General features: G+C 48.5%; 1 protein-coding gene across 1 annotated transcript; it reads right to left on the bottom strand.

Annotated features, from left to right (window-relative positions):
* Positions 1 to 433: 433 nt before the first annotated feature.
* KDELR3 (KDEL endoplasmic reticulum protein retention receptor 3) lies at positions 434 to 9,340 on the bottom strand. The gene is made up of 5 exons (XM_030478171.1): positions 8,783 to 9,340; positions 7,730 to 7,830; positions 7,049 to 7,207; positions 6,467 to 6,719; positions 434 to 3,412 (listed from the first exon to the last, which is right to left on the bottom strand). The coding sequence occupies exons 1-5, from the start codon at positions 8,871 to 8,873 to the stop codon at positions 3,372 to 3,374; spliced, it is 645 nt and encodes a 214-aa protein (XP_030334031.1). The 5' UTR covers positions 8,874 to 9,340; the 3' UTR covers positions 434 to 3,371.
* Positions 9,341 to 11,975: the final 2,635 nt, after the last annotated feature.

Genomic DNA, 11,975 nt, shown 5'->3' with positions numbered 1-11,975 from the left:
TTAGAATTCACCATTCAAATCCCTCGAGCCCATCAAAAATGGCCCCAGTCCACATTATTGACCCTGTCCTCTTTTTATTTTATCTTTTTTCTTTTTTTTTTTCTTTTTTTTTTTATTAAGAGATATATATAGTCGACTGGAAAATTTATTATTTTTTGTCTTGCATGTTGAGGAAATTGGAAATTTTATTTTCTCTAAAAGAAATGGGTATAAGGCAGATAGGTCCCAGCTCGATCATCTTGGTGTCTTAAGGTTTGTGTGAAAACTTTCTTTTGAGGGGAAGAAGTTGCTATTCTGTAACACATTCACTTAATTTCAGGAAATATCAAGAGAGGTGGGAAACTTTGGGAAGCCAAAAAGCACTTGATTTAAAATGATAAATACAAGGGAGCAATGCTCACTTCTCCTAATCTTAATTATTATTTTTTTTTTAAATAGCTCACTATTACTGCTTGTAATCTATCATAGGTGACTTTCTATAGGAAAACTCTGCTCATTTGTCTGAGCTGGGCGGTGTTCAGAGTAATGCCCCAGGTACGTTGCTGGAGTTCTCCGCAGCTCTGGAAGCAGTGGCCCCATCTTCTGGTACCTGTAGCAGCCTGCAGTAGAGAAGTTGGGATTAAAACCCCCATGCCAGAAACCAAACCTCTCAGATTCAGTACCTGAAAACCACACAGTTGCTGTAGGTACCACAAGGTGTGTTTAGCCAAGGAAGTTCTTTCTCTATGATTGTTAAATTGCAGCATGGAAAATGCATGGAGCCTGGTTATCCTCAAATCGGTTTCTGCTCTCAGATTCTTGTAGTTGGATTTATGGAGAGAAATTTGAGGGCCCAGAAACTAAACAGAACTGAGATGATAAACAGCATTTCTTGTTTGTCCATCCTTCACGAACAGACATACCTCGGGGAATGTTCCGAATGCTGCTACACCAGATAAATTGTGACAGAGTTTTCCACACTTAAATTTAAGAGGTTTGCATAGGGTGGGCTGGGAGGGGGAGGGCAAGGGGAGGAAGGGAGGAGGAGGAGGAGGAGATTGCTTGGGAATCTCCTTTTCATGAGGTAAGCGGTGAGCTGGTTAGTGCATCTTGATTCTGAAGCTTGATTTCTTTTGTACCTTGCTCTGACTATTGCTTTTTCTGGCTTTTGAGTGCATTTCCCTGCTCCATTGGTCCCTTTGGGCTGAGCTCTCGCAGGTAGGTAGCATTTTAGAAAATGTTAGAGAAGAGTGACATTTTAGTAAATACGTAAATAAAACTTGTTTATTTTACAGGCTAAGGTGGGTGTGAGGGGTTTCCCCTTTAGTAAAGCATGTTGTTGACTTGTTATTTCTAATACCACACGGTTCAGAGACAGTAGATGGTAACAGGAGTTGGCTGCTCTTGATCTGATAATATGACAAAAGAATGGATACATCTACTGCTTTGTGAGGCATACTCTTTGCATTATGAGAGTGCAGAGGTTTGGGGCTTTTTCTGTTGGCGTTCTTGCCTAAGTATGAACAAGGCAGCCCACTCCTGTAGTAGAGTGGAACTTCTTATAGCCCAGGAAGAGAGCTTGCTTATACAGAACTGATTTCTTTTTTAATTTAATTTCTTCCCAGAGTAAAATTTTGGGGGATGAATGCGCTTTTTTTTTTGGTGTGTTTTCTTTTGTGCAGTACACAGGTAGGTTGCGGACACAGAGGGAAAAGAGATCTTCCAGACCCTTGATTCCCATCTTCTAATTCCAGTGTTTGGGCAGGAAGTTTCTTTGCTTGTGTTAAGTGAAAGCCAGAAACATTTAGTTTATCCAGGTGATGACTGATTGGTCTTTGGCCTCCCTCACAAGCAAATGTAGAGGTTTGGGGGGGTTTGGTTTGGTATTTTTTGCTTTATTTTTAAAATCTGTGAGTTCAGTGCAGAAATGTGTTCGAGGGTTGGAGGAGTAGGACATCTCACTCACTGGCTTTAAAAAGGGTCTCTGGACCACCAAAGCTGCCTTATAGTCTGCTACAGCTTTCACTTCTTTTGGGCGGACTTGTGCAGGTGTAAGCATCCATGCCAAGTCTTGCAGCGCTTAATTGCCATCGAAGGTCAGCTGTAGTCCAGGGTCTCAGTTCAATTCAGAGTGTTAACCAGACTGTTGAATGCATAAACGCACCGTGGCATGTGCTGCCCCTGTCCCACCTGGTGCTCGCTGCTCTGTTCCATATACCAGCTGGAGGGCCCTTGCTGATAAAAGCATTAGCATCTAGTATTGTTGGCATTGTTTTCAATCTGTAAAAGTTTGTGGGAGTGTCAAATGAGTTGGGTGTCTCCTCCCCCTCCCACTTCCTGAAGCAATTTACTGTTTGGACTTCTCTGAACAATGGAAGGGTTAGTGGCTTTGTGTGGGATCAGCATCTTGTTTCACACACCTGCTGGTCTCTGAACACATTCCTGTTGTATTAACGAAGACTTGAATTGAGAGATTCATAGATCTGTGGTGTTCAGACACAGGATACTAAGAGCTATGTTACTATTCTTAGTTTGTAAATTGTCCTTTTGATACCATCTTGTTTTCTTTTGTAGGTATAAATAAAAACACTGTTGTCAATAAATTGTGAACTTTGTCTTTATTTTTGGAGTGTAAAGCCATCTTTGCCCCTGTTCTTCCCAGTTCTTAAAGTCAAATTCAAGGAGTTGGAAACACCTGTTGGTAACCCACTGGATTTTAATTGCCGTGGTCCCCATTTGTAGAACACAAGGAACTGTCACTGTGAGTGAGTGAGTGGGGAGGATGTTTGAATACTTGGGGAATCAGAAGATTCATGTCATTCAAAGCAGGTGTGTTTAGCCTGAATGTTATAGAACCTGAGCAGAATGAGGGTCAGGCAGAGTTAGCTTTCAGGAGGATGTTAGTTCACACAGAGTTAAAGTAAAAGCTTGTAGCATCTGCTGTGTCAGCTATGCCACGTGTGACATGCACCAGTGGCCTTTGTATACGTTATCAGACTTAATAGCACCGTGTTCCCCTTTCCATAGAAGCACGGTAAAGGACTGAAGGACTAAAGGTAGCAACAACTCCCTTCTGCTCCATGTGCTGCCTCAGGGTGAAGGTAGGGGTGTGTTTTGGAGGTAGGTGCTGGGAAGGGCTGGAAGAGAATAATTTGCACTACTTCAGTATTGGCCAGCACGACTTACTAGCACCAAATTCAAGTAAGAAGAAATTAAGTATTGAGGGGAAAAGTCTTGTATGGATGTAAAGCCTATCAGCTCTTCAGGCTTTGTTGTCTTCCTGGTTGAAACTCAGCTGAGCCATCCAGTTGGTCAAAAAGAGCCAGGAACGGAAAGCTGTGATCTTGACAGCTTCATCTCCAGGTTTTCTTGCATTGTCTGTGGAAGTGTCTTCAAACAGGCATGGGAAGACTTAGCTTCTTTCCCTTTAGGACTGTGGAAAGAGAAGGTAATGAAGGAACTTTAGGAAGTTCAACTGATTGTTTCAACAATATTTTTTTAACTTGCTATTTAGAGTGTTAAGGTAGTGGGCTGACAGGTTTGCAAACAGCAATGAGATTATGGCTCTCTAACTAACCTTCCTGGGCCCCCTCCATGTGCTGCTGTAGGCCAGGAGGATTTGGGTAACACAGCTGTCCTCAGTCATGACTATGCTAACAGCTCCAGAGAATCCTGTTCATTGTGGAAGGAGCATCTAAGAGAATTTAGCAAGAAGGGTAAAAATAGGGAATCCTTAGAATGGGAAAATTTGTGATCCGTGGTAGGAGACACACACTACAAATTTGCTTCTAAGGGAGGAAATTTACGACCTATTTATGCTAAAGAAAAAGCTTTCCTCTTCCATGGTTACTCCTTCTCATGCCTCTTAATTTCCTGGTATTTTTCTTGATGATAAGTATGGAGTTTACTGTTCTATCCCCAGTGTTTCCCCCTCCTTTTAATGTAGAATAGGTCTGAATAAATGGTCTGTGGCTGGACCCCTCCCTGAGCTCGCCCCATCTGTCTGAGCTGGAAACTGAGATGGGAGGGAGGCCTCTTGGAAATACCAGGGCCTGTAGGCCTGGGTGATGCGGATGCAGAAGTGGCTTCCTTGGGCTGCATGGTGGTCAGCAGTGCAGAGTCCAGCTGTTGGTGTCGTGGTTGTGTACCCCAGGGGTGGGCGCTGGGGCCAGTACTGCTCAAGTGCTTCTTTGGGTGCCAGAGGGAAGGGCAGAGTACGCCCGCAGTGATCTGCTGGTGGTGCATAACAGCAGGGAGTAGCTGCTGTTATGCAGCAGGCACGAGGCAGGATCAGAGGAACCCTGCCAGGCTGGAGAAGTGGGCTGGTGGGAACCTCATGGAGGTCTACGAAGGGAAATGCTCTTCCTGCCCCTGGGGTGGAATAACCCTTGTGGGCCAGAAGCACATGCTGGGGCTGCGCAGCTGGAAAGCGGCTTGGCAGAAAAAGCCCTGAGTGTGCTGGTGGATACCAAGTTGAACACAAGCCACCAATGGAGCAAAGAATGCAAACAGCCTCCCAAGCCGCATCCCTGGCAGGTCAAGGGAAGTGATCCTTCCTCTATCCTCAGCCATGGTGAGGCCACACCTGGAGTGACGGGTCCAGCTCTGGGTTCCCAGAACAAGAGATACGGACATACTGGAACAAGTCCAGAAAGACCATGAGGGTGGTTAAGGGACTAGAGCATCCAATGCAAGAGTGCAGGCTGAGATTGCTCAGCCTGAAGAAGGCTGAGGGGGATCTTACCTGTGTGAATAAGTGTCTGATGGGAGGGGTAAAGGAGATCCAGACTTTGCTTAGTGGTACCCATTGACAAGGCAAAGGGCAATGGGACCTTGAATGACCTGCTGTGAGCAGCAGGGTAGATGAGATGATCCCCCCATTGCTCCCAACCTCACACAACCCAGCTGTTGTGTGAAATACAAGCTTTTGGGAGCTGAAAGCTTTCTCGGAGTATCTTTCAGATCTTTGTGTTAAACAGAAAGGAGCTCATTCAGTTTTGAAAACAAGATAAAGACAAGTTACATTCTATAAAAATCCTTTTGCAATGCTTTGGTATAGGCTGTGAAGTCTTTTTAAATACACTTATGTAACACACCTTTGCTTTTTTTTGCAGCATCGCTGCCCTTTTGTCTGAGCTCTTCAGTACTAGAAATGTTTTGAAAAGATGGGTTTTTTTTTGCAGGAGTGTAAGATGCAACCTGCTATAATATTGCTGGTTTTCATAAATGACTGCAAAGCATCTGCGTATCTTCAGACACCTTTTCTCTCTCATGATCCAGAACATTTGTGTAAAAGAAAAAAAATAACCCCAATTCTCTTCCTGCTGTGATATCCCAGGGACAAATGTTTCTTTTTCTGCCTCATGTATCATCTAAATTTTGCAGCTCTGTCACTAGCGATGCGAGACTGAAAGCCAGCAGTTGTTTTTTTCCCCCTTTTTGTTCCACCACCCTCATCTACAAAGGATATGGATTTCTCACAAAATATAGAAGCACGCGGGACACATGAATTGAATGAAGCTAAAATGGGAAATAGTTTAAGGATTAAAAAAAAAAAAAAAGAACTGATATGGAGCACCTTGATGACGCTTTTACAAAGTGCTTTTTTGGCTACAAAAGTGTTTTAATGACAGAAAGAAGTCTTAATGTGCCAAGGCTGGCCACCTGCTCAGCGCTCCTGTCAGCTCTCTATCAGCAGGTAGGTTACATGAAGCTACCAAAGATCCATCCCTCGATGGCCGTCACTACTGCTTTTAGCAGACTAGTTCGGGAATGTGAAGAAGGAAGAAAATATTTGTTCCCTTGGCTAGATTTCATCAAATTCCATCCTCCTCAACAGAAAAGTGGTTTAAAGCATACTTCAGCATCAGCAAACTGTAGCATGTTCCACCAGCCTGATAGATGCCCTGAATGCCCTTTTAGCTCTGGTGCATAGCCATTTACCAAAGCACGATGCTGAAGTGGAAGGGGCATCTGATTTTGGGAAACAGAATGAGAGGTCTTCTCTGTGCAGATGCTTGTCTTCCTACAGAATCAGTTCTAGAGAATGTTATGTCTTTTCCATCAAAAGAAAAAGCAGGCTTAATAATATCTCCATATGTCTGCAGTTGCTTTCTCAGGTACATTGTCTGCCTACAGCTATTTTTTGTTCGCCCTCAAAGGTTTTCTTGCCTGATTCATAATCTCAAAATGAACGTAGAATTCAATAAACCTCAATTGTGAATTTCCCAAGGTGGGGTTAAACCAGGCTTAGCTCTGATTTAATTTCTCTTTGTTTCACAGGCATGTCTAGAGGCTTGTGTGCAGAGATGCCCATTTGCATTCAACACTTTTTTTTTTAAACTGGATTTTAGCTGGAAAATATGCATCACAAATATAGCAAAGAATAAAGTCACGTAAGGATTAATGCAAAGCAAGCTGCAGTTCCACTTTATGTTGCAAGAGCACCAAGTGAACATTTCAGCTTTATACCAACCTATTTACCTACCTTTGGTAACGTAGAGATAGAAGAAGTCGCAGTAGAAGATGGTTTGTACCACCCCGGAAACTACAGCAATCTGGTCGTAGAAACTCTCCATGTAGTAGCGCCAGACCCAGTTGGCAATGTAGAGAGCACGGTAGAGGCCCAGGAAGAAAAGGTAGTGTGTCGTGATGGTCTCTGCTTCCCCTGTCTTGCTGATCATGAAGAGCTGAGGAAGGATAGCCACGGACTCCAGGTAGATAGAGAAGGTCCAGAGTATCTGCGAGGTGCACAATGAAGGCAGCGGAGAGACTTAATACTGGTTAATATGCATTAAGACCCTACGCTTTTCATTTGGCAGAGCAACGATGTGTGAGCAGGATGAGTAGCGCTGCTGGAGTTGGGGGAAAATGAGCCTGCTGTGCTGAGACTGAGAGGAGACAGCGCTGAGCTGCGCTATAGACAGTGCAGTCCCCAAGGCACGCCAACTTTGCCTTTCCTGCCTGCTTTTGCTTTTTAAACTCTCGCCTATTCAACATGCTGCTCGCTCTGCTGCCTGGCATCAGGCTGCTGCTTCTCCTCCCCTTTCCTGCCTCAGGTTTTCCTTACCTCCAAGGGTGTGAAGCTGTGGTTCTCCAGAAATGACAAGCCGGTGACCGGGACAAGCAGGAACTCCAGGCGAAAGGAGTCGTTCTCGCTGTCAAACGTTTTCCGGAATTTCACGTAGATCATGTACACGGTGACGTAGGCACATATCAAAAAAATTACCTGGGAAGTCAAGTGAAGGGAGATGGCAACATCTCACCTGCAATTGCACCTCTGTGCTTGAAGAGAGGATGGTTTTGCCCAAGTTAACCCGGTTCTGGTGGTGCTGTGCCAGGGTGAGATAGTGGTGAATGCTTTTCCTGTGCTGGCTTGTGGATTGACATCTGCTGGAGATACTCCAGTGTTCAACTAAAGATTGCCCCACCACAAGGATCACACTTGTTTGAACCCTCTAGGGCTCTGTGTAAGGAAGTTTCACTTGGTGGCAGCCATCTGTTAACGCACCAGGCTTGATCCATGGTGTCTTGTTCTGGTTTTGGTGGTACTAAGTGTGGTGGGCTCAGCTCGCTCACTGGCTGTGGTGAGGGGGTTTCTTGGTCAATGGAGGGATAGAGGCACAGAAGGAGGTGTCTTTATCCACCCTTCCTGGCTGAAAAACTGACTTGGAGACTGCATACCCTCACCTCTCTGAGCAACCACGGTGAGCTGGGGGGAACCTGTGCTTCTGCACTGCCCTTCCCTTACCTTCATCACAGTGTTATAGACAGAGATGAAGGTCGTGAACAGGTCCAGATAGCGGGTTGTGAAGACGAGGGCAAAAAGAATCTGACTCTTCCCAGAGATACCTGCATGGCATGGAGAAGAAGGGAAGGTAAAGCAAGTGAGAAGAAGGACCCTTAGGGTAGGCCTTCTGGGGAGGCAGTTGTATACACACATGTTGCTTTGTGAGCCAGGTGTGGTGCTGTGGTAGCTCTAGACCCAACCCAGGTCTGGCTGGAGTCTCCCAAGTAACAGTGCAGGCTCCTGCTGGTGCCCCTGAACCCTGCCTGGGGTTGTAGGTAGAGGCACTTGGCCAGTTCAGTCCTTGCTGTCATCAAAACACCTTTCTCTTCCCTCCCTTGCCCCCTTCACCTCGCCAGGGGTTGTGTGATGTGGCATCTGCCGCATGAGGGAAGAGCTGCGGGATCAGGGACCAGTACAGGGATGCTGATGGAGTTTAGTCACCGCTGGCAGGGAGATACAGCCAGACCCACCCATTTCCCTACCTGTGATAGTGGTGGCAGTGCTGCAGCCCAGCCCCTACGTCTCCTGGGGAGGAAAACATGAACTCTGAGCAAAATCTAAGTGCGGAAAGCTGCTGTCCTGATTTCCTCACCCAGGGACGGAGCAGCCTCTGGTACCTGCCCGCACACTGGCAGTTCCTCCAACCTAAAGCAGCTTTCTCTCCAGGTTGTTGGGTTTGGGGTTTGGTGCTGCCACAACTTCTTGTGTGTGTTTTCCACCTCCCCCTGGCCTTGCTGCCCTCTCCTTTGCTTCGCTACCCCAGGACCAACACCCGTCTGAGGCTGTGTGCCTTGCCACATCACATCCTTCCAACATAGCCCTCTCCTTCTGGCAGGGAGAACTTCTAGAGGAAGAGCAGGAGAAGGATTACATCCCTTGAAAAGCCCATGAGGGAGGGCTGCCAGTTTGTGTGGACTATCACTAGCCTTTTTGGCACCCATTTCATTTGCACTCCTCACCAAGCCGCCCTCCAAGGAGAGCCCCACTCCTTCCCTGGGGTGTGGAAGCACTCACCAGCACAGGACTTGGACTTCAGGATCTTCATCAGGAGGATGATGATGGCCAACAAGTGGGAGACATCCCCCAGGATGCGGAAGATGTTCATGGTGCTGGGGGGCCTCTGCTGGGGCGAAGGGAGCGGGGCCCTTTCTGCAGGCGGGGAGCCTCAACTGAGTGAATGCTTTCCTCCAGCTCAACTTTCCTTTCCCCCGAGTAAGGAGCTCTCTCTTCTGGCAGAGATCAGTTCAGGCTCCCCTGTGCCCTGGTTGCATGCACCCTTCCCCTGCCAGGCCCTCAAGCTGGACGCCTCCCTTGCTTACTTATTGCTTACTTCTTTCCCCAAGGTGGATTTTCTCTCTCCCCCTTCCAGGTCCTTCCACACCCTGCTCCAGGCCAAAAGCTGGGGTTTGTCCCGTGGAGAGCCCCGGGCTGAGCTGGCCGAGCAGCCCCGAAGCCAGGCTGGGTGACGGTGACGTGGCTCCTGGCTGGCCGGGGAGGAGAGGGAGGAGGCGGCGGAGGCGGGAATAACTGCGCTATTTTTCCTCTTTTCCCTTTTTTTCCCTTCCTCTTTTTTCCTTCCCCAACTTGTCTCAAGTTACAGGGCAAGTGCCGCTAAAAGGGAAAAGGCAGAGGGAAAGGGATCCCTGTTCTCTGGCCTTGAGGTACGCACCCTCATAGGAGGGCCGGCTTTCTGGGGACATTCATTATGGGTGCATTAACCTCTGTCCTGCTCCCTGTCACCAGCCTCCTGCCCTTTGCCCTTCCCAGCCCCTTCCCACCTCCAGCACCTTCTCCACAGTGCTCCACCTTGTCTCCTGGAGCAAACGAAGAAGCAGGGAGAGATGTGAATTATCGGGCCGCTGCAGCTGTATGTCACATCCCACTTCCACAGTGGATCATGGACAGCTATTCCCTCATGGCCCCCCCCACCAGGCGTCCCTGCCTTTGGGTGTCCTGTCTGGAGCAATGCAGATCCTGGAGCCCAGCCCTGGAGGAAAGAAAATATCCTCCCAAAAGCTGGTTTGGAGCAAACTTTGCTGAAAATATTAATCCTGGATTCCTGCAAGTGGATTACAAATGATGCAATACATGTGTTGAGTGAAAGAAGCACATGGGTGCTGCTGGGTTTGTAGATTTGACAAGAGAGGAGCTTGGTAGTGATGATTATAAAGTTTCAATATATTCGGAAACAGCCCTGGGTGACCAGCCTGGCTGGGATAAACCTTGTCCTCGTGGCAGTGGTCACACAGGGAAGCCTCATGGCAGCAGCAGGGGAATCTCCGCATCGAGACAGGGCCATTAGATATTCATTATCTAATTGCTCATATAAACGTGCTTTGGTACAACCAAATGGATGGTTTAATTTGTCACCTTGTTCCCAAGCAACTCACATCTGGCTGTGGGTCTAATTTGGTTGTATGCCCTTGCCTGTTCCTGCCCCTGCCGCTCTCCATGTCCTCAGTGTCACCCATGGCCATCTCCTCTGCATCTCCCTCTGTCATTATGGGCTTGCTTGGAGTAAAATCCCTAATGATTAAAGTGTAAAAATATTATTCCCGGTGCTTACCGAGAGGACTAACAAGTCTATTAGCATCACCAGATTCCTTTCTGAATATATTTGCATATATTTCCTCCCTGCCCATTAGGCTGGCTGCCGTGTTTTCTCTCTCTGCCGCTCCAGCACCTGCCACACTGGGCTTTTCCAACCACGCTCCCAGGCTGGGCTGGAAAACACCCACTCAGTCCCAGGAAACTGGGGAGGGCCTGCTCAGGGCACTGAGCTAGAGGTTGGTGCGGTAGGAGAGGAGCAGGTTAGACCAAAGGAGAGCGTCAGCAAAGAGGCAATAGGGTAGGGACTGGCTGAAATGGGGTCTCCAGCCATGGGAGCGGAGCCACGCAGGGTTTCAGCAGGGCTCTGCAAGGCCATGTGGGTGCTGGCGAAAGCCAAGCCCCAGCCCTGGTGGCCCAGCAGGTCCCTGGTGGCCCTGCAGGTCCTTTCCCAGGTGGGCAGAGATTGGTTTGAGAGGTGGAACAGGCATGGGAGGCTTCAGGAGAATGAAGAGATGTAGAGTTCTCTCTTCTGACAGATCCTCTGCCAGGCTCCTTGGGTGCAATGTCTGAGAGCCCCCATCACCCTCTTGACCCTCCACTCTTCTTCACAGCTTCTTTTCCCACTCAGGGGATGAAGCTTCCTGTGAATGGGTAGCACTGTTGTGGGTGGCAAAGGTTTACTCTCTTCATCTTGCGCCTTCCCAAGAAGAGCTGACGGGCCCCAAGCCAGAGCGTTATCTCCTGCTGTAGCACCAGGAACCACCAGCTGAGGTGACCACCAGAGGGACTTCATGGGAGCAGCCGAACCGAGCTCACCCAGCTGGGACAGGGTGGTGGGGTTAGGGTCTCCCATGGGACATCCCTGTGCAGCACACGGGAGGATGGTGGGAAAGCTGCCGGGAGGGCGAGGGGCACCCGGGTGCTTAGAAGAGGGAAAAACTGGCACATGATGTGGGAGCAAGTAAAAATAAACTTTCCCTCCTCCCTCCCTGCCGCAACACGAAGCGCCTTGCACCGGGTGTCTCCCTGCCTCCCGAAATAATGCCGGGTGCTGCCACCGCTCAGCACCGTGATGCTCTCTCCATGCCTCCTGTTTCCATGGAGACCACAAGGAATATCGCCAGGGTGACAGGGAAGCGAGCGAGCTGGGATTTGGCATTAAAAACGAGAATTTGGGGTTCTTTGGTTTCTTTTTTTCCCTTTAGTTCTATTTTTGGGTTTTCCTCTCTGCCTTTGCTGATCTGGGAGGCGCCTTCTGTTGCAGAGCCCCTGGACCAGGTGGCAGCAGATTCATTGAGCATATTCCTTCCCCACCTCTGCCTGTCCTGCGAGGCGATGGCATGAGAAGAGGGGCAAAGGGGGTTTCCTTCTCCCTAAATTGTTAGTTTCCTGCCACCAGGAAGGGTTCTGTACTTTTGCTCTGGAGGTGCTTGGCCAGGAGCCCCCCTGCATTTCTGCTGCAGGCTGTGGCTCAGGTTGCATCCAGACCCCCCAGGAGGGTGGACAGCCCCTGAGATTCATCCCAGAGTGGTCCCGGAGAGCTAAATGATTCGGATTCCTGGAGGGGCTGGGGAAAATGGTGAGGTTGAGCACCATGGGTCACCTCTGTGTCTCAACACCTCTGCACTGTGGCCAGGATAGGTTGGCTGGGCAGCCC

The sequence above is a fragment of the Strigops habroptila genome, chromosome 3 (genome assembly GCF_004027225.2).
Source record: "Strigops habroptila isolate Jane chromosome 3, bStrHab1.2.pri, whole genome shotgun sequence".
NCBI lineage: Eukaryota > Metazoa > Chordata > Aves > Psittaciformes > Psittacidae > Strigops > Strigops habroptila.
Note: the sequence above shows the minus strand (reverse complement) of the source record. Positions and strands in the feature narration are given on the sequence as shown.